The following is a 23030-nucleotide window of genomic DNA, read 5'->3' as shown; positions in this document are numbered from 1 at the left end:
TTATATAAGATTTGTGGTAAGAGCATCATTTTGAATGTAGCTAGTCTGCCCATCCAAGATAATTTACATTTAGAGTATTTGTGTTTCTTTAGCTAGTTTACCAATCAGAGGTTTATAATTGGCTTCTTCCCATTTTTTGGATTGCGGGGTTAAGGTAATCCCCAGGTAGGGTATACTTCCATCCTACCAGGAGTAAGGAAAGTTAGCTAAGAGCTGAGCACGTACGGGCTTCAAGAGACCTAGGTCCAGAATCAGTGATTTGGAAAAGTTTACTTTATAATATTAAACTGTGCTAAAAGAGCCTAAGACTTGGTGGGCATTGGGTAATGAGATAGGGTTAGAGAACATCAAAATTATGTCATCTGTAAAAAGACAGCGCCAAACAAATGTTTTAGGACAGGTGTCCTCCTCCTCTAGGATTAAGGAGATGACAGCATGGTCTGACCATGTGATGTCATTGATGATGGAGGAGGAGGAGGTCTGTTGCATTAACCACTTATCAACTTACAAAAAAATCTATGCGTGAATAAGACAGGTGCCTGGAAAAGAAGAATATATAGTCTCTCTCTTCTCCATGTTGACATCTTCATACGTTGAATAATTCTTCTGTGTGTAGAAGGTTGGTCACTTCCAGGCGGGAAACCCTTCCCATGGATGCAGAGTCGAAAGAGACGACGTTTACCGTGTTAAAGTCATCACCTTACTTAGGTTGCCGAAGCGTGTTCATGGAAGTTTCCTGAACAGTTTCCAGATAAACCGGATTTGGTGAGAGTTAGGCACATAGACGTTCACCACTCAGGTTTGGCTTTTGGAGGAACTCTGAGGTGAGGTGCATTTGGAGAGGCTGCGGAGATGATGTCCCATTTGTGCAATAGGGTAAGACCTTCATCCAAGGACATTATGCAGGAGGTAGATCCCTGGTGCGTTATTTCAAGCCTTGCAAGGTATTTCACCTTGTATGGAATAATATGATTCCGCAGAGATTTTGTGATAGATAGTAGATTTTTGTGTTACAGAGTATATTGAGAAAAATCTGGGAGTAGGCAAATGTTTGCAGCTTTCTCATGCAGTTTTGCAGGGTGATGGAACACTTCCAGCAATTGTTCCTTCACTTGGAACAAGTGAAGGGATTTGAGCATTTCTTTGAGCATTGTATCTGAGACCGGATGCCCATTGGTAGGAAATGTAGATATTGGATCTATGGCGGGAGGAGATACAGGTGGTTTTGCATCTGAGCCTACCTCCTTTGGCATGTCTTCTTCACATGGTGGAGGATCCCTGCAAGGTTTGGACTTTATTGGTCTGCTCAACGTGGGGGTAGAAGTTCCAGACCCTCCATGTCTCCAACTGCTAGCTTCTTGATGGAGGAGGAATGTGCAGGCAACACCACTAGAGGTATGATGGCGGGCCGAGAATCTCGGGTGCCGCCGCCATTTTATTGTAGCCTCCTGGGAATAGTAGGAAAGAAACCTGAGAGTTTTTGGGGTTGAGGCGCCTCTCTCTTCCTGCGCAGCATGGCAGAGATGTTCCTGTACCGGATGGTATACAGCTTGCCGGTGTGAGGGCTGTAAGGACTCTCGTAGATTCGGCATCTCCCGGCGATCGTGAGGAGCTCCCAGCTTATGCGGCCATCTTTCTGGGCAGTCGCCATGAAACTTGATTCTTAAATCCCCCTATAATTGCCACACCTTGATTAAACATAAATAACAGCATCTGCATAACAAGAGCTCTAAAGGAGCTGAAGCTATTTTCCCCTAGTCAACACTTTTCAAAATGCTGCTGGATGGCCTTCCAAGTATCTTTTTGAGGCAGGGCCTGTGCCCGATGTAGCTCATGATAATGTATGGAGCATGCTAGTCTATTCAGATGTTTGAGTCACTAGAATAGCCCTACCATGGTTTTCCAGTTGTTTGTCTGTAGTTTGTGTTGTTTTTTTTTTTTTTCCCTGGATATTTTTCAGTTTTGTCACAGCTGCCCTTCTTGGCGTACAATTGACCATCCTACACTGTGTTACTTTAAACTTTCTAACAACTGTTGAAAGTTCCACCCTGAAACTGTGTGTATGTGGCCGTCACCTAACTGGTGTCACTTGACAGCTTCTAGCTCCAACAGTTGGGAAAAGCTCCTTATGTTGTTGCCCCTTTTCTAGGGAGCCTTTTGTTTGCTGACTGGTTAAAGACATCTCAGGTGTCCTATAATTATAGCTTGGTCCTGGTTTCTTGGATTGTGGTAGGACTGATGTTACATGAATAAGAGAAAGGAACTGTTCTGTACTCTCTCATTTTGGTCCAGTGGTCTGTCTTGCAGGAAACCCATTTGATCAGGTAGACCACCAACTTAAAGAAAAACTAAACTCCTCAGTTAACGTTTCTTTTTTAAACTGTTAAATTTCCACGCGTGCCAAGAATGCTAACTAGTCAGATTTGCTTGTTCTCTCAACCAAATTGTCAAATGGCTTGTGTCTTAACTGATCACATGTTCAGCATCAACAGCTGTAGATCAAACAAAGGCTAAGATGGCAGCTTCTTTAGCTTAAGTGGTAGTAAACCACAAGAAAAAAGAAAAAAAAAAAGTCCCTGCAGGTTTTGGTCATAATGTACTAGTAATGCACTACATTATCACAGCATGGCTCCCCAGTGCTGCCATCTTCATCTGGTCTTCCTTCTGGATTTGTGGGCTCTGGTCGTATGAATGGCAGGGGCTGGAATGACATCACTCCTGCGCTGGAGCCACCTGCTACGCTACGGCTTGGAGCTCTGAATGTCTGGCATGATATGCTGTCCTTTCAGAGCGCGTGCGTCGGTGACGTCCCCAACCTCAGGTTATGTGAATATCTCCTGCACAGTGCAAGTTTAGGAGATGTTCACTGTACCTACAGGTAAGCCTTATTATAGGCTTACCTGTAGGTACAATTTCTAAAGTGGACTTTACTTCCACTTTAAGTGTTATTATGAGCGCCTTTACAGCTCCAGGTTATCTTCCCCACCCCCTTTCTAATGCCCTGACTCATTCTCTATCATCCCTAAATCTTTCATGTACTGTATAATGAGGAGAGAGATAAAGAAACCTTGACTGCATCTCTTACATTGGAGGAACTGATTTTGCCAGTGGCAGAAGCTCCCAATAACAAGGCACATGGCCTAAATGGTCTCCCATGGGAAATATACAAATTTATCAGAATTATCAGTACTTACTGTGGCATATGATGCAACCTCACCCACTTCCTGCATAAATGATGAAATGATTATAGTTCTTACTAAGCAAGGCAAGGATGAACTCTACCCATATCTATGTGAGGAAAAATGTATGCAGCATTTTATAATACATTTAACACCATGGTTAATAACATCTTTCATACTATGCAGACTTTAGATCCTCAGATCCTGCCTTTTGACCTCCTTAGATGAGAACTGTGAGGTTGTTGCCCCAGTTGTGAGACTCCTGTTTGTGGCGAAAAAAATGGAGGTTCACCATTAACCAAGGTTTGAAAAGTGAAGGATTAGGGTTAATCTGATTCTGCCAAAGAAAAATTAGTGTTCGAACATGAAATGTCCACACAAATGCATTAAACTTTCAGACACACAACTCCATATACCATGCACACATTGTTGTGATTCCTAAGCCAAGCAAAGACTCACTTTGTTGTGCCTCCTATAGGCCAGTCTCCCTACTGAACTATAACTTTAAGATACTCTCTAAAGTATTGGCTACTATACTGATGAAGGTCCTTCCTTTGGTCGTAAATATAGATCAGACTGGCTTTATGCTGGGGACATCCACTGACATTAATTGGAGGAGGCTTTTCACTCGTTTACAATTGCCCTCAAAGGTCTCAGATACTAGGGTTCTGCTTGCACTTGACATAGAGAAGGCATTTGATTCTGTTTATTGGCAATACATGCATTCTGTTTTAACTGTTCAGGAAATGGATTGAAATCCTCTATAAAGCCCCCAAGGCACAGATAAAGCTTGGGGGGGATGTTTACCCAGCCCGTTTCTTATTGGTAGGGGCATGAGACGGGTGCTCACCCTTACCGGCCCTTTTTGCTTTAACCATGGAGCCCCTAGCCCTGACAGCGTATTCTAGAGTCGTGGGTATCAGAGTAGGAATTGTTACAGAGAAAGTGGCTCTATATGCAGACTGTTTGGTCCCCTTTCTAAATGACCCAAATGTCTCTTTGCAGGAGGCCCTTGGCCTTCTTTCTCATTTTGCCGTTGTGTTGGGACTCCGTGTGAACTGTGAGAAGTGCTTAATCCTTCTTATAGATCCCAACGTCTTGTAGAACCTCTAATGCAAGGGAAACCAGAACCCTATTAGGCCTTCTTTTGTTTTATGATAGAAAGGCAATCATTCTTAAATGGAAATTGCCAGCGGCGCCATCAATAGACTATTGGAGATCCTTAGTTAATTCAGTGATCCCGTTGTAAATCAACATCTGTATTTCAAGGCCACCCTAAGAAATTCAATGAGGTGTGGGACCTCTGGGTTATATATATATATATATATATATATACACAGTGTGTAAGTATGTGTATACACACACACACACACACACACATGGCTAAGTGGTTAGCACTTCCGCCTGGCAGTACTGGGGTCGTTGGTTCGAATCCCAACCACGGCACCAACTGCCTGGAGTTTGCATGTTCTCCCTGTGTCTGCATGGGTTTCCTCTGGGTACTCCGGTTTCCTCCCACATTCCAAAGACATGCTGGAAGGTTAATTAGCTCCTGTCTAAATTGTCCCCAGTATGTGTATGTATGAATGTGAGATTGTACGCCCCTTGAGGGTTAGGGACTGATGTGAATGTACAATATATATGTAAAGCGCTGCGTAAATTGACAGCGCGCTATAAGTACCTGAAAAAAAAAATATATATATGTATATATCTATCCTCCTGTCATCTTGTCATGAAATCTGTTCAGACATGCCTAGCTCATTTTTATGATTGAATAGAGGTATACTTGTACTGATACTATTGATTCACATACTGGAACGTAGTATTTTTTTATATATATTAATATATATATATATATATATATATATATATATTATGCTTCCTGTCATCTTATTGTCAAAAAATCTGTTCAGACATGCCTAACTCATTTTTATGATTGAATTAAGGTATACTTGTATTGAGTTTCTCCTTGCCCTGCATGGCATACGTCATAACCATCATGAGTAAATAGTTGTTTGCTGTTCTTCTTAGTGTTACTTCTTAGACTGTAATGCTTTTGTTACTATGTATCTTTCGGACCTAGGAATGCCCAATAGACCCTGTTTTGTACGCACTTACTATTTCATAACTTACTTAAGATATGTTTAAAAAAAAAAAAATCAGACCCACAATTGTCAGTGCCAGGGCACCCATAGTACTGATTACCCAACTGTCATTTAAATAAATAGGAATACTAATTCATGGGGTGCTTGGAAAGACATAACTTTATTATTACAAGCATTCATATACAGATCTATGTATCATGTGGCTTTTCTTTGTGCGTAAATGCCTTGCAAAATTTTGGATGGTTTGTATTTTGATGATGTTAATATACCAAAATTTACTCCTGTTTGCAAAGTAATATATTCTAGATTACTAATACATTTTACAGATGGCACTATATTGAATAACTTGATTGAGCTTTATATGTTATGCCAGGGGTGCTCAACCCGTGGCCCTCAGAGCCCTCTGATGTGGCTGTCGACCTCAAACAAGGAAGTGTATGCTCGGGGTTGGCAACCCTTTGATCGTGATCTGGGTTTGCTGACCTGCCATCCCAAAGTGTCTCAAGCTGGCCGTGGAGGGAGAAGGAGCCGCAAAAGCCAATTCTTCCATTGTAGCTCCGGGTCCTCTCCCAGGCGGAATGACACAAGTGCACTATGCCTTTCTAGCAGCCTGGCGACGAAGAGCAGTGCAAGCAGAAGCTGGATTAGGAAAAGTAGGTCCGTGTATTAAACATATACACTGTGCTTTTGAAATGGGCATATTAACACTTATAAAAGGGTTAACAACAATTAGGCTGCTTTTACACTGATCCACAGGGGCAGGGCAGCTGCACTGAACCATAGAATTCTATTTTATCCTGCGCATTTGAGCTTTGTGAAAGTACACCAAACCCGCAAGATATAATAGAAGTCCATGGCAAAGTGCAGGAAAGCCACAAGGGCACTGCGCTGCATCCACTGTGTGGGTAAACCGGAGTGCATCAATGTGAAAGCAACCTTATAGGGGGCTCAGGAAAGTAAGGGCTTGTTAACATCTGCGGTTTGGGAGGACGTAAAACCCTATAGTTGAGACGTCAATCACTGGTGTAGCGGCAGGAGTCGCAATGGCGACCCCACCCCATACTCCAGGGGGCCTATGTGGCCACCCTGTCACATTCTGCTTTAAACTTGGAAAGGAGGGGCGGCATATACAGGAATCAAACCTCTCCATTTTTCTCTTGCAACTGCTGAAAGCCAGCTTCCGCTCCTCCGGCATTCAGCGATTGCAGGAGGAAAATGTTCATTTTTTTTTTAATTTAAAATAAAAAAAATTCTAAATTCTGACCCATTTAATTTCGTTGTGGCCCACGACCAGTTACCAAATTGCTTAAGTGACCCTCGCTCATTAAATGTTTTCGCATCCCTGTGTTAGACCATTGTTTGATATATTTGCAGTGCTGTGCAGATTTATAACATCTTCTGTAGCACAGCTTTGATTTTCTATTATGTAAACATATATGTATTACGGATTATCTGTGGGGGGGTTGTTGTTTTGTTTTTTTGCTTTTTTGTCTGTGTTTACCTAAAAAAACAAAAAAAAAAAAACTACCAGTTTAGAAAAGAAAAAACATTCCCAGCCTGTTAAAGCTTTTCTAGTGCATTCCCTATTGCCACTAGTCTTGCATAGTGATTGTCCTAACCTGGATAAGGTTTCTGCTCTTCCATTTTGCCCAGGCATACCCTATGGAGGGGATCCTTTAAAAGTGGACCTTCCTTATGGTGGACCCAGATATTTCTTGTCTTAGCAAGACTCGTGCTTGGTGAGGCTATCCCTGCATTTATGGACCTGGTGGATAAAAGGCTTGAAGCCCCTTTTAGGCTTTATTTTCTCCTGTAGGTGTTGCCCTGCAACCTGCTATTGCGACCATGTCCATCTGCTAGATCTTAGATGTCTGGTCCAAGGTTAAATCTATGATCTACCCTAATGGATACTTCTGTCCTTCAGTACCTGGATCTCATGCATTTAGCTCTATTCTATTGTGTTGATGAGCTAACAGATATTCTACAGCAAAACACCAAAATGGTCCTTCTTTGTTGCGGGCCCTCTTGCTCAGTTGTTGGTCTGCAGAGCACTGCTGCAGGAAACATTGCTTTCATATGTCCTTTGATGAGAAAATTGCATTATTGTCAAAGCTGTATAACAAGAAAGAAGCCCAAACCGATAACAGTTATCTATTCATGTTCATTTATTATTACATTTTAATATTGCCTCACACTGGCAGTGAAAATGTGTACATGTAGCAAATAGAATAATTACTACCATACATGCAAAGATGATCATAGTTTGCAACAACTGTGCAAACTTCTTCTCGGCAAATCCCTGGAAAATGCTATTAAAGGCCAAGTTTGCCGTTTTATAAAAAAAAATTAAAAAAATAATAATAATGCACAGCTTTTCAGAAAAAAAAATATCTATTACTCTGCAGCCTGTCAGGCAGATCATGGGTGCAATGCCAAAGTTCTGCAGACACTCAGTACAGTTACTGAATTGCAGGCAGAATCAATAAATTACGAGCGCGTTCACCAGCTCCCTTATAGTTCATTGAGAACTACATGTCTTTGGCCATGGCAGCCGACGGTACTTGTAGTTTTCATACACATGTCAGGATGTTTGAAGAATTAAAGCAGCGATATTGATTGTTTAATTGATCAATGTATGACTGTGCCTTTAATATGAAAATTGGTTATTCCTTGAAATTTGGACTCTCTGCAGGTATTTTTTAACAGTTAACCACTAGGGGACTGCCCACAATACATATACTGCGGCAAAGCGGCCCCTGTGCACATGATCACGTTTATAAACGTCATCCTGTTTGCTTGGTAGGGGGCGCGAGCCCGCCCTACCCAGGGCACCGATTGTGGCCGCGTGTGTCAATCACCGGGTCCCTCCAGAGTCCAGCGATTGCTGGCAAACACTGACAGGGAGCACAGATGCATTGTTTTCAATGGAGCTCTCCTCCCTGTCAGTTTTCAGCAGATTGTTCCGGATTGCTGCGTTCAGCTTTCCAGAACAGTGTGTAACAGTGAAGAACACCCCCCCGCCCCCTAGTAAAACACTCCCCTCACACAGTTAACACTTTAATTGCCTTTTAATGTTAACCCCTTCCTCCCCAGTGCCATTAATACAATCTCAGTGCTTTTTTTTTTTTTTTTTGCACTGATCACTGTATTGGTGTCACTGGGGATGTCAGTGACCCCAAGTCAGTTCCCCCCCAGTGTCAGAATGTCCACCGCAGTCCTGCCATAAGTCACTGATTTGCCGCCATAAGTCGCTGATCGCCGCTATTAATAACATATAAAAAAAATCCAGTATCTATACTGCCATTTGTAGATGCTATAACTTTCATGTAAACCAATTAATTTACAAGTGTTGGTATTTTTTTTTAGCAAAGACATGTAGCAGAATACATTTTGCCCTAAATTTATGATGAAATTTGATTTTAAAATTTTTTTACTGGACATGTTTTATAGCAAAAAGTGCAAAATATTGTCTTTTTTTTTCCTCAAAATTGTCAATTTTGTTTTTTTTTTTTTTAAATAGTGCAAAAAAATAAAAACCGCACAGGCTGTCAAATACTACCGAAAGAAAGCTCAATTCTTGGGGGAATTTCATAAATTTCATGTTGGTGCAACGTTGTATGACCACGCAGTTGTCCGTTAAAGTAACACAGCGCCGTAACACAAACCGCTTCCTGACCACAGCATTAGTGGGATCAGCCCTGGCACCTGCCAGCACCTGCGTTTAGCCCCCTACGCTTACCCCCCCCCCCCTTCTCCCATGGCAAGTGCAGTGTCAGTAGGTCACTGTCACTTGATACATTGCACACAAAACCGCAGTGTTGGCAGAATAAGGCCTGATCTCTGTTAGCACTTGCCGGTAAATGTTGATGACTCTCATATGCAGCAGAGTGCCAGTACTAGTGCCGCGCTACCTTTTGGTGAACTGGCAAGCACTAGTGGCCTAGCACATCCTGGTCTTTCACATACCTCTAAGATTATAAACTCCCAGGATCAGGCCCTCCTAACCCTCTTGTATTGTTGCTGTATTGTCTCCCGTTATATTGTAAAGCGCTGAGCTTTACTGTTGGCGCTATATAAATCCTGTATAATAATAATACTAATACCAGCACTGCAGTATCACTTGGTGACGTGGTGAGTCCCATAAGTGTAGTAAAAGCTGGTGCGGTGGCAAGCACAAGAAGTGCCCCACAGTCACCAAGAATTTGCACACAGGCTCATAGAGCCCCTAGTATCCTTCCAGATGTGCTTGCAAATCCCGATTGGTAGCCCACAAATTCTGCAGCACCCGTACTTCCCCCATTCACAACCCAGAATTCATGTGGAAACAGCAAATTTAACTACTCCCCTTGATTTTTGGAGCTGTTTTTCACGGAAGATCTGTATGCATTGATTGTGATTTAAAGCATTTTATATGCACAACAATTTATCACCGCCAACCCAAATTCAAACCTTGTCAGACCATTCGCATGGAAACCCATTCCGGTTTCCGAATTTACATTTTTTTTTATCCTAACCTCAACATGGACATTACAAAAAAAAATGAATTGCGGTTGTATTGGTTCGCAGACCCGATTCATCATATGCCCGTGTTCTCTGCTGCCATAGTCAGGCATAGATGTGAGAGTATAATGTGTTTTATGCATTTCAACGACAATACACTCTGTCTTCTTCGGGGTGACCCTAAATGAGACCGGCTCCACAAAATTCAGCCCCTCACAAATCACCTTAACCAAAAATTTGCAGATGTCTATACTCCCCAGCAAAAAATCTGCGTTGATGAGTCCCTCATTTATTTTTCTGGCCACCTTGCATTCAAACAATTTCTCCCCAGCAAGTGTGCTAGATATGGGGTCAAGATGTATAAGACATGTGAGAGGGCAACAGGCTATATTTATGAGGGAAAAGATAGTCACGTTGAGCCCCCCGGATGCCCAGACTACATGAGGAGCAGTGGCAAGATAGTTTGGGACTTGGTGTCATCCTTTTTCCATATGGGGTACCACTTATACGTGGACAATTTTTATTCAAGCGTGCCACTATTTAGACATTTGTACAATCTTGGAACTGGCGCATGTGGCACTGTGTCACCTAAAGTGTGCACACCATTAGAAGTGGGTGGATCCGGGGCGGTATATTCTAATGGTGGGCGTACCACACACTTTTTTTGGCAGAGATTTCTTCTCTTTTTCAGTCCACAGGCTGCATACAAAAAAAAAAAAGGTATATGTTAACAGTGGGCATACCACATGTCAGGAATCCCCTCGATCCCCGCCGCGATGGTCCCGGCGCAGGCGCAGTGCACCGCCCTGTGCAGGGACACTGGCACTAGGTCCGGGCCGGCCGCGGCGTTCGAGTTCGCGCATGCGCAGTAGAAGCCGCGGCCGCCCGCTGGGCACCAATGGCAGCGCAGGGCGGGATATTTAAATGTCCCCGAGCTGTCATTTCAGTGCCTTCTGGTCTTACCTGTATCCTGTGATTCTGAACCTGTGCCTAAGTAAGTTATTAACCCGGATTGCTTTTGACCTGCTGATTTCTCCTGCCCAGACCTTTGCTTTGCCTGACCTCTCTTTCTGAATGCCCCTCATTAGTTCTGACCTACTGTTGCTGACCTGGCGTGTGACCCGACGATTCTCTGCCCGCTCCCTTGTACCATACCGTCCTCTCCGTTACCAACTCGGCCCGTCTGACTTAGCACTTGCTCAGCCATCCATCCATCCCATCGGGGTTACCCGACCTCCTCACATCTGGCTCTCCCTGGTTGGAGCCCCTGGCGAACACCCCTACCACTGACAGGTGTGCTCAGTAGTGGCGACCTGGTCCCGGGGTACTCCAAGTTCATCCCCACCATCAGGGGCTCTGGTGAACAAGTACCCTGGGGCTTAGACTCCGCGCTCTGGGCACGCCTGACTGAGTGCTAGTGGTGCCGCTCGGCGGTCCCTCACACCACACTTTTTCTGGCAGATAATTCTAATCTTTTTTTTTTTTAATTCAGTCCACATAAAAAAAAAAAAAAAAGAACATGGCACATATACCTAACAAGGACCAGCGATGTACTGGTGCATCTCTGGACTTTGAATGGTTATACCAGGTTGAGGCCTACAGCTGCAGGCATCATCCTGGTATCGTTTTTTTTCAATCGGCGATTGGCTTTCATGTAAAAGCAATCCTAGTGGCTAATTAGCTGCAGGATTGCTTTTACAAGCAGCAGGAGATAATGCCCTCCCTCCCCTGCTGCCTTCCACGACCTTCTCGGGCAGTCCCGTGCCATCGGGGGAACCTGAGAATGCAGCCGGTGTTTCTGATAGCTGACCATAGAGCTGATTGGAGACCAAAATGGTGCCAATCATCTCTATAGTCTAAGAAATCAGAAGCTACGAGAATTTCATCACTTCAGTTTCGCAGGATGTAAACAGCGCCATTTGTAAATTGTGAAAGCATCCAATCACACCGATCTTGGTTTGATTAGATAATGTAAGGGCAGAGGAGAGATCTAAAGTCTGATAGACCCCAGATTTCTCAAAAAAGAATATATGACAATGCCCATTGAAGTTATAGGGGATATTTGCATTCCCTGTGATAGCCTTAAAAGTGATAAAAAAAAAATGAAAGGGACAGTGTAAAAATAATTTTAAAAAATCAAAATAACATAAAAAAAAAAACCTTGCTCCACCACGTGCGCATACCTGTGTGCGTGAGCGTTGACCCTGTGCCGGTATGTAAACAGCAATTGCACCATGCATGTGAGGTATCGCCATGAACGTCAGATCAAGGACAGTAATTCTAACACTAGACCTCCTCTGTAAATCTAAAATGGTAGCTTGTAAAGGCTTTTAAAACGTTGCCTATGGATATTAAAAAAGTATGCAGTTTGTCGCCATTGCACGGGGATGTGCAGTTTTAAATCATGTCATGTTTATCTATTTATTCGGCATACCATCATCTTTTATATTTTACCACATAATTGGCCAATATATTGTGGTTTTGTGCATTTAAAAGTTAGTGTTTTTTTTTTTTAATTTGCATTTGAAAAATCACTGCGCGAGTATTATGTGACATAAAAAATTGTAGCACCCACTATTTTATTCACTAGGGTGTCTGCTTTAAAAAAAATATAATATTTGGGAGTTTAAATTAATTTCCTAGCAAAAAATACTGATTTTTTTTTTCATGTGACCAAAAAGTGTCAGAAAAGGCTTGATCATCGGGTAGTTAGAAGAGTGAATGATGTGTGGCTTAAACTTCTAATACTGGGCAGAAAATGCCCCCACCCCCCAAAATGACCCCTTTTTGGAAAGTAGACACCCCAAACTATTTGCTGAGGCATGTTGAATCACTAGAAGAATTTTATTTTTTTACCACAAGTTTTTGGAAAATGACAAAAAAAATTGTGTCACTTAAATGATTTACTGCTCACACATGCCATGGGTATACAGTTGCAAGAAAAAGTATGTGAACCCCTTGGGATTACGTGGAGTTTTGCATGAATTGGGCATAAAATGTGCTCTGAACGTCATCTAAGTCACAACAATGGAAAAACACAGTCTGCTGAACATAATACTACACAAACATTAGATGTTGCCATGGTTTAATTGCACATAACATGTAAACATTCACAGTGCAGGGAGGAAAAGGTATGTGAACCTTTGGACTTAATAACTGGTTGACCCTACTTTGGCAGCAATAACCTCAACCAAACATTTCCTGTAGTTGCAGATCAGACCTGCACAACGATCTGAAGTAATTTTGGACCACTCCTCTTCACAAAACTGTTTCAGTGTAGCAATATTCTTGAGATGTCTGGTGTGAATCGCTCTGTTAAGGTCATGCCACAGCATTTCAATCGGGTTGAGGTCAGGACTCTGACTGGGCCACTCCAGAAGGCGTATTCTGTGCTGTTGCAGCCATTGTTTTGTTGAATTGTATGCTTTGGGTCATTGTCCTGTTGCATCACCCATCCTCTGCGGAGCTTCAGTTGGCAGACAGATGGTCATACGTTTTCCTGCAAAATGTCTTGATAAACTCTGGAATTCATTTTCCCATCAATGACAACAATCCGTCCAGGCCCTGAGGCAGCAAAGCAGCCCCAAACCATGATGCTCCCTCCGCCATGTTATACATTGGGGTTGAGGTTTTGATGTTGGTGTGCTGTGCCTTTTTTTTTCTCCACACATAGTGTTGTGTGTTCTTCCCAAACAACTCAATCTTGGTTTCATCTGTCCACAGTATATTTTGCCAGTAGTGCTGTGGAACATCCAGGTGCTCTTTTGCAAACTTCAAACGTGCTGCAATATTCTTTTTGGACAGCAATGGCTTCCTCCGTGGTGTCCTCCCATGTACTCCATTCTTGTTTAATGTTTTCCTTATTGTAGATGTGTCAACAAAAATGTTAGCATGTGCCAGAGATTTCTGTAGGTCTTTAGCTGACACTCTGGGATTCTTCTTTACCTCATGCAGCATTCTGCGCTGTGCTCTTGCAGTCATTTTTTCAGGATGACCATGCCTAGGGAGAGTAGCAACAGTGCTAAACTTTCTCCATTTGTAGACAGTCTGTCTTACTGTGGACACATGAACATCCAGGCTTTTGGAGATACTTTTGTAACCCTTTCCAGCTTCATGCAAGTCAACAATTCTTGATCGTAGGTCTTCTGAGAGCTCTTTTCTGCGAGGCATGGTTCACATCCGACAGTGCTTCTTGAAACCAGTAAACCCAAAATAGGTGTGTGTTTTTTAAGGGCAGGACAGCTGTCAGCAACACATCCAATATCATCACACTGATTGGAGTCAAGGTTGGCTCACTCCTGGCTCCAATTAGCTCTGGGAGAAGTCATTAAGCTAGGGCCTCACATACTTTTTCCTCCCTGCACTGTGAATGTTTACATGTTATGTGCAATTAAACCATGGCAACATCTAATGTTTGTGTAGTATTATGTTCAGCAGACTGTGTTCTTCTATTGTTGTGACTTAGATGACGTTCAGAGCACATTTTATGCCCAATTCATGCAAAACTCCACGTAATCCTAAGGGGCTCATATACTTTTTCTTGCAACTGTATATGGAATTACTCCCCAAAATACATTCTGCTACTTCTCCTAAGTATGGGGGTACCACATGTGAGAGTTGTTTTGGCAGTCTAGCCAAGTACAGGACCCCAAAATCCAAAAAGCACCTTCATGCTTTTAATGGGCTTTATTTCCTCATTACACTTCCCGACTACCTATCACAGTTTCAGATACAAGGAATTTGATAAGATGCATGGTGAGTATTTTGCAGCTCTCGTTTGTTGCCACAAGTTTTTGGAAAAATGAAGAAAAAAAAACAAAAACATATTTTTTTTTCTTTTTCTTTTTTTAGATTTCAAAACCTTGTGAGAAAAAATGAGATCTGCAAAATACTCACCATGCCTCTTTTTTAAATTCATTGGGGTGTCTACTTTCCAAAAGTAGATCATTTGGGGGGGTTTGGTGCTATCCTGGCATTTCAGGGCCTCTGAATCTGTGATGGGTAGTGAGGAAGTGAAATGAGGAAGTTACACACCTTCTGGGTTTCAAAGTGGTCATTGGATTTCAGGCTCCTGTATGTGGCTAGGCTCCCAAAGCGTCTCACACATGTGGTATCCTCATAGTCGGTAGAAGTATCAGAATGTATTTTGGGGTGTAATTCCACACATACCCATGGCTTGTGCGAGAAATAAATAATTTAAATGACAACTTTTGTGTAAAAAAAAAAAAAAAAACTTTTGTCATTTTCCAGAAACTTGTGGAAAAAAAAATAAATAATGGACTCAATATGCCTCTCAGCAGACAGCTTAGGGAGTCTACTTTCCAAAAAGGGGTAATTTGGGGTGTTTGTACTGTCCTGGTATTTTAGCACCTCAAGAAATATGATAAGCAGTCGGAAAGTAAAAAAACATGTAGCAGAATACATTTTGGCCTAAATTGATTACAAAATTTTAGTTTTTTTAGATATTTTATTTGACCGAAATGAGAAAATATCGTTTTAAAAAAAAAAAAAAAAATTTCTTCAAAACTTTTTTGTTTATAGCGCCAAAAATTAAAAGCGCACAGGTGATCAAATACCACCAAACAAAAGCTCTATTTATGTGAAAAAAAGGACATAAATTTAATTTATGTACCATACTGCATGACCGCGCAATTGTCAGTTAAATGAGTGCAGCGCTGTATAGCAAAGAAATGGCGTAAATTGCAGTATCTATACCATAGTTTGTAGATGCTATAACTTTCACACAAAGCAATCAATATACACTTATTGGGGTTTTTTTTTTTTTTTACCAAAAACATGTAGCAGAATACATTTTGGCCTAAATTTATAACTAACTTTGAATTTACTATATATTTTTTATACCCGAAAGTAAAAAAAAATATTGTTTTTCTTCAAAATTTCCGGTCCTTTTTTGTTTATAACGTGAAAAATAAAAAGCGCACAGGTGATCAAATACCACCGAAAGAAAGCTCTATTTAAATTTCTACGTAAATTTCGTTTGGGTACAGTATTGCATGACCGCGCAATTATCAGTTGAATTAGTGCAGCGATGAGTAGCAAAAATAAATTAATATAATTAATATATTTTACAGATTGGTCACTAGGCAGCTGAGAACAGTGGGATGTGATCACTTATTAAAAAAAGGGGGGGGGGATTTGTAATGTTTTTATAGGTAAAGGTTTTATTTTTATTTTAAACTGGGATGTTGTACAAAGTGAAGTTTTAAATATTCCTTAAGTTTTAAAATGCCTAAAGTCTAAAAATCAAATGGAGAAGGAATTATTTAATATGATAAAGAGTAGTTACATATGTAATCAGCCCTTTGATGGCAACCATAATGCTGATGCTGCCTATGGTGAAGTTGAGTTTGACACCCCTGTAGACAAGCCGTTCCACCCCACTAGTTGATTTGTAGAGTTTTCAGTGTGCTTCAATTTGACCAGTAGTTAGGCAATCATCTTATGTTTATTAAAACTCTAAGACCCACACCTGGCCAGTCGTAGTCTGTTCCTCAGGCATTAGAATTGTCTGATGGGTACATAAACAGAAACATTTTGCTTGACTGCTTAACAAGCCGTTTTTGAGCACAAGCTTCCTACAATTTATGCTATTCATGGTTTATTAATTTTTATTTGATTTTTCTACAGGTTTTCAATTGCCGTATAGTGGACTGCAACCTTGCACTGGGTTATTGCACACTTCTACCCAAGACAGAGGTTTTCAAAAAGTTGTGGGATGTCATAAACAACACATGGCAAAACTACAACAAGATTCTGGTATGTTCCAGATAATATACTCTTGTAATTTTCTTTTTCTTTATTGAAAGTACTCCACTAACAAATGTCATATACAGGCAGTAGCTGTCGTTGGAGCCCAGCTTACATTTATATGTCACGAAAATGAAGAAAGAAAGAAGTTTCAAGAGCTTGTTACTGATGCTGAATGGGGTATCGAGCTCAGTAGCTATGGAGTAAGTTTTCCATGTAATGATTATATAATGATTTTAGGTTATGAACTATGGTTATTCTACAGATTACCTTTCAAAGACAGAACACATTGCTGACGTCCAAAATCAAATGGACAACATTTTACTTTTTGTTTTATTTAAATCTCATATTGACTATTTTTTTCAGGAATTCTTGCTATCCAAATGGACAATAATCACTAATAACACGTGAGCTAAATGATTAAATTATACAGGCAAACAGTGACTTTGTCATACATTTACCTGTATTGTCCCTCAGATACACTGCTATTTGAACAGTTTAGATTTTTCTTATGTCCAAATCTAACTGGATTTTTATGTTACTGCAAAAATGTACCTTTCTTTAAACAACATTGTAGTACATCACTGGACACAGAGAAGGTAATGGTCAATACTACACTGTATATGGGTTAAGCTGCCACCTTCAGGTGAATGGACACTGGCCAGAAATAAAGGCAGGAATCCCTGTCCAGACATAAAGCCTTCCAGCTCAGCTAAATCTCAGTTTTGTGCTAGTGGTTGATGGATGCTTTCAGGAGCGCCTCTGAAGATTCCTTTTTTAGAATTATTCCTGTATTTTTGGGCCTGTTCCAAGCACCCATATCTGGACAAAGGTGGTCCCTACCTGGATCAGTTACTACTACCAATAGACCAAGAGAATCTGTATCTGGCCCCCTCATCCAAGAGCAGGAATGGCCTGTATAGTCTGCCATTCAATGCTGGATCCCGTAGGCAGTGATCATTCTGGCAGGGTGCTATACATGTCCAGAGCAGTGATCTTCCTTGAGAGGTGTCAGTTGCTAATGGTGATGGGTGATGTTTTGTCCTAATAGGCCTTGCAGCGTGAACTGGTAATTGCCTCTGTTTGGGATGATGTGGCAGCCTTCCTCCTTTGTGTTCCCTCTGTGTCTGGTGTTTTAGAGCATCAGGATATATGTTTTACTGCTTATGGGGTGATATACAAGCTGTGGCAGTGTTTAGGAGGGATGGGCCAGTTGGCCATTTTGAGTCACTTTTCTGTTTTTTAGGAATCTTTCCCACACTACACAACAGCATCCGCCTGATATCTCAGCCATCCTGCCCTCCACAACCACTAACTGAGCTGACTACAATCCATCGGGCCACAGCAAATAAAGGGGTGTGTGTATTTTTGGATGGTGCTGTCACTTTAGTGTTTTGGCATAGGTCAACACTCCTCTTATCTTAGTGGCTGCTTCTCACAGGGTTGCAGGCCTATCACCCCTCAGCAAGCCATGGGTTCTCACAGGCAGAGCCCTTTTGCGGGAGGATGAGTTCCACCGGAAGAGGAGGAAAAAGTGGCAGCCATTCAGGAATCCTCTGTAGATGAGACGTCTCGAGAAGAATCTCAGCGTTCAGGGTTGTCTTAGACACAGAAGGCCACAGTAGGCTTCCTGGCAAATGCACCGCACCAACCTTTAGTTTCCTTTACTTTAATCTTTTTTTCCTAAAGTCCCTGGCTTTGGGTCCTGACAGCCACCAAAACAAATTTACAACATCTCTTCCAGTGCCCTCTCGCATTCAGAAAGTAATGAATGCTGATTGAGCTCACCCACAGAATTTGTTTCTGCCACTGAAATGGTTTTCTCACCAGTATACCATGGAGAGAGTATTCTACAAGAAATGGGATTTGCCAACTCAACTTGACTTGGCTATTTCTTATTTGAATAAGACCCTGGCAGTCCTGTCCCAATCTTTAAAGATGCCATGAATTAGAGGTTGGTGTGGCAGGCGTACACCCAGAGATGGACGCGGTTCAACCATTTTGGCTTCAACCTCCATCTTGGCCAAGGGGTTAACTATCCTGACAAACATATTTCCCCCTCATTCTCCCCCTCCCTCTCTGAGAAGCACAGTGATATTTGGCCAGTGTGTGTGTGTTAGGAGTGTCACAGGAGGCCAGAGCCCAGCAGGGGGCTATGTGCTATAAAATCCCCAAGGGAGCTGGGGCCTAGCTGTCCAAAGAACCTGTGCAATGTAACACCTCGTATAAGATAAGGCAAGCTTTCCCAGGAGTTCAAAGAACATTCCCAGGAAACACGACCAGATAACCTTTGTTAAAATCCATTTTTTCCCTATGTCTCATATCTTGGAATATAAGAGACTTACATAAAAACCGGACATATCGTCAGATTGGCTAAGAGGAGACGAACATTTTGGTGGGTCACTCGCCTTGTCTCGAATACATAGGAAAGCCAAAAAGTAGATCTCGTGAACCGTTCCGTGTATAGTTTCATAATTCATATCTAATCAATCCTCAGATGAGTCTGCATAATAATCTACCCACGGGTGGAATGTCACTTGTGCAGATGGAAAGTTATGGGCCAAAATATGAGTTAGGAGAGATTTTGGCTCTAGTTGAGGTATCCGCCCAGACCTCCACACCCTAAACGGGGTATTTTTCCTTGACTTCAGAGACACCCCCTGCTGGGGAACTAGAAATTGGTCTGTCAGGCCTAAGAGAGGAAAGTTGAAGACGTCTCCCTTTTTAACATCAGTACCACCTGGGGAGACCCGTGCCCTTTCGCTCTGAAACTTGGATCTGCTAACCCAGGACTTTGGAAACTACCTTAACCCTTTCACCTCTATCTGATATCTCTTTGCTGTGCTGTTGGTCTCTGTATGTTTATGTATATATATATATATATTAGTTACATCTTTTTCTGTAAATATTTTTATTGCACCCGTTTGACCTTTTTAGTAATAAATCTTTCCTTCTGAAAGTGTTGAACTGTTTCTATAGCTCTTAATTGCATTTTACGAATTCCTGCCTCTAAAGCGAACGCTACTGTGTTTGTTTAACCCTCTGTATAACCGACCTGCAGTGACCGTTTTATACAGACGATTATCTCAATCATTATAGTGTTATAGCTGATATCGCCGAGTTTCCTCTTTCTCTGTACAAAAGGAGGTGGTGGCAGTGTGAAGGGTTAATTGCGTAATTAACCTGACCCAGTAACAATCGCATTCAGGCTGCCGGTACATAGATTGTGGTCCAATTAGCTGGAAAATCGTTGTGCAGGGTGCAGCTGGGTGTGGCATTGTTACGCACGTGACAGCGCGGTTTTAGATTGGCTAGTCCTTCGGCCACGAGTTTGGTGAGAAGGGCTGGGGTCTAGTGCCGCGCCCGTCACATATTGGTGACAGCGATCGTGGGATCTTCGCATATTGGTGGCCGCGATCTCGCGTTTGTCACAGTTGGAAGCCCTCATTGAGGTGTAATTCTCTGTGTCAGCTGTAGGAGTGTGCTAAGCCCTTAAGGTCTGAGCAAAGCAAAGGTTACATATCAGTGAATTCTATTCGGCAGATCCCATTTGACAGCTACCGGAATAGTTTCTGAGAGCCCTGAGCCTCTTGTTGAATGCTTTGGAGGAGAAGACCGCTTTCATGAGTGTGCACTATGTCTGTCCATATGAGAAGGATCCTATGGCTTAAGTGATGATTGGCAGAACTTTTCTACAAAAAGTATATGGAGAGGTTGCCCTTTTGAAAGCGGATGCTCGTTCCAAGCATCCTTCATGCCTACATCCAGAAGGTGACTGTTGGGAAGAGTGCTCTCTCTTAAGAGGAAGGCAAAGGTTACAGATTGGAAGCCAATAATGCCTTCAGAGTTCAAGAGGAGTTCCTTTCGTAAGCATCCAGCCTTGACTTACAAATAAAATCTCACATCTTATTTTCTTAAAACAATATTAAACCCAAAAGCAAACCTTTGATATTATAGCTTACCGATCGTTAGATGTCATGGTTGCATTTGTTTTTGGTTTTTTTTTGTTTTTTTAGGCTTTCTTTCTTTTGTTATGTGGTGATCCAGCCAGTAATGTCTGTTGTTTTTCAAAAGAGCAAAAGTAGCAATTACAATGATCAGCTTTAATATTTGTTTTTAAAACTTTTATCCAAAAATAAAAAAAACTGTTGCTGTAACTGCTTATAAAGTCTGAGCTGGAATTCATATAAAATTTGTTAGTGGATTTAATTCTGCTAGTACATTTTTTACTCCCATCCCCCAGACAGACAATGCCATTGTCCAAACGTGCCCCTGTGCTCATTTATCCAGAGTGAGGGAACTCTAACACAGGAGGTGTATTACTGGCGCTTTTTTTTTTGTACCAAAAATGTATATATATATTTTTTTTTTTTTTTTGTCAAAAATAGTCCAAAAATGCCGGACACATTTTTCAGCGTTCGAGCGTTTTTATAGCTAAAAAACTCCTCTAGAAACCCACTAGTCCTGGATTTTTTTTTTTTCAGCCAAAAAACTCCACTGACTAAAAACGTTGATTACAGTCTGTGTGCATGAACACATAGGATAACATGCTGGGGGGTTTACTGGCTGTTGAAAAAAACATCAAAAGCCAAAAACAGCAGCTGTAGAAACATCCAGTGTGCATGAGGACTAATGCGCAAAGCCTACTAGAAAAGAAGGGTGTTTAAAAAGTTGACCCACCGATATATTCCTATCATATCAAAGTAATCTCAAAAAGTTAAAATCAACATACAATATTTTATTACACATATCCTAAAATACAGAATACATTTCTGATCCATCATTTAGAGGATATACAGTACTGTACATAATTTAGAATCAATCATTTGTTTATGAAGCGCTTCTTCAGAACATAATGCTCATATGTGACAATTATCCATTACATATCTGTAATTAGAAAAAACACATATAACATACATATAAGCATAAGTATTACCAAGAGTATCACCCATATGGTTATCCTGCCCCCAAGAGAAGGGAAGCAGAAGGAAAAGGACCAAAAGAAAGAAACAAAAAAAAACAGCTTACAAAACCAACATAGAACCATCCAGAGTGCAGTCGCATCTGTCCAAGATGCAGGGAGACATAAAAAGGAGACCACCAATGGGGGAAATATTAACTGAATCCCATAGTTCTTTAGACTTGAAATTATATCACAAATCTAAGTCTTGCTACGTTAAAGAAAATTTCATAAATGGTGCATATCCACCATTTCAGAGCCACTCTGCTCTTGGGAGTCAAAGCATTGACCTATACAAGGACTCCCAACTGCCAGGATATTCAGCTGCACAGCTCTGGAGTGAAACTGTGCATAGGGGACTGCCTTGAAGGCAACTACCATCTTTTCAGCATTCTCATGCATGCCCAGATCAAGGGACCTTCTAACATCCTTAGAAGCTCCACCTGGGCTTGAAGAGGCAGGCAGTTCTCCTGAGGAGAATCTCTCAGGACCAACTGACCTATGTTCAACTGCTGTTCACATGGAACCCTTCTCCACTTCAACCTTCAAAGTTCTCGTTTGAATATTTGCTACTACCACCAAGATCTGCTTAAGATATATTCTGAAGGTTTTGCACCCAACCAAATCTCTCCAGGGCTTGTACTGTCATCTAGACATTGCACTATAATCTTCAATGCAATTTCTCTTGTAGGAGCAAGTCATCCAGATATCCCACAGTGGAAATCCTTGGGCTTCTCAGCAACCCTGGAACCAGAGCCAACACCTTGGTAACACCTTGGTGGCCATGGATAGTCCAAGAGGGAACACCACAAACCAGTAGTGGAGGTCCTCCTCTGCAAGTGCTGGTTGGTGAGGTTGGAAAATTGGGATGTGTAGGCAGATATCCTTGATGCTGAATGCAGAAAAATCCTTACCATGAAGTGTAAGATCTTGACAACGGTCACCAGCCTGTGAGGCTAGGGAGCTGTCCTGGAGAAACCTTTGGTTTAGGGAACATGGTTGTCAGAAATTGCCATTCAACATCTTGAAACAGAAGGTGATTCGGCTGGCCCTCTTGCACTGGTCTGTCTGTCTTCAGAGTCTCCCTGTAAAGTGAAGTCAAGCAATGCCACTGTGGTAGCATACATCAGCTGTTAAGGAGGGACAAGAAGTAGTGCTGCTCAGGTAGAAGCAAATCATCTTATCTTAGGCATCACTTCATATTCCATAGTCATAGTCTTGTAGTGTGCTGCTATTTCCTGAAAGGGAACCTTTCCTGGTTCTTTACTAGGATACGGTGCTGTTGAGGCCTCAATCCTCTTTCTTTCATAAGATGTCTTCTTCATTGCACCTAAATCAGGACATTGTGTTTCCATCAGTGTGTCCTACTCCTAAGCATTCAAAAGAGGAGGCGCTTGTTGTTCGGGCTGTTCTCATTTTATATGAAGTTTTCAACTCTGTTTGCACAGTCTGATTCCCTGTTTGTTCTGCCTGAGGGATCTCATAAGGGTTAGGCTACCAGGATCTATTTACCTGAAG

At 41.7% G+C, this 23030-nt stretch overlaps 1 protein-coding gene across 2 annotated transcripts in view; it reads left to right on the top strand.

Moving 5' to 3' along the window:
- The window catches only part of KNTC1 (kinetochore associated 1), a 306855-nt gene that overhangs the window by 180806 nt on the left and 103019 nt on the right, over nucleotides 1-23030 (top strand). For both annotated transcript variants that reach the window (XM_089653668.1, XM_089653667.1), the window contains exons 41-42: nucleotides 16433-16561; nucleotides 16639-16755. In XM_089653668.1, the coding sequence (XP_089509794.1) occupies nucleotides 16433-16561; nucleotides 16639-16755 (246 nt within the window). The remainder of the gene's footprint in view (nucleotides 1-16432; nucleotides 16562-16638; nucleotides 16756-23030) is intronic.

Source organism: Staurois parvus, unplaced genomic scaffold, assembly GCF_062004578.1.
Source record: "Staurois parvus isolate SC_StPar_1 unplaced genomic scaffold, SC_StPar_1.0 ptg000719l, whole genome shotgun sequence".
Lineage (NCBI taxonomy): Eukaryota > Metazoa > Chordata > Amphibia > Anura > Ranidae > Staurois > Staurois parvus.
This window is presented reverse-complemented; position numbering and strand designations above follow the sequence as displayed.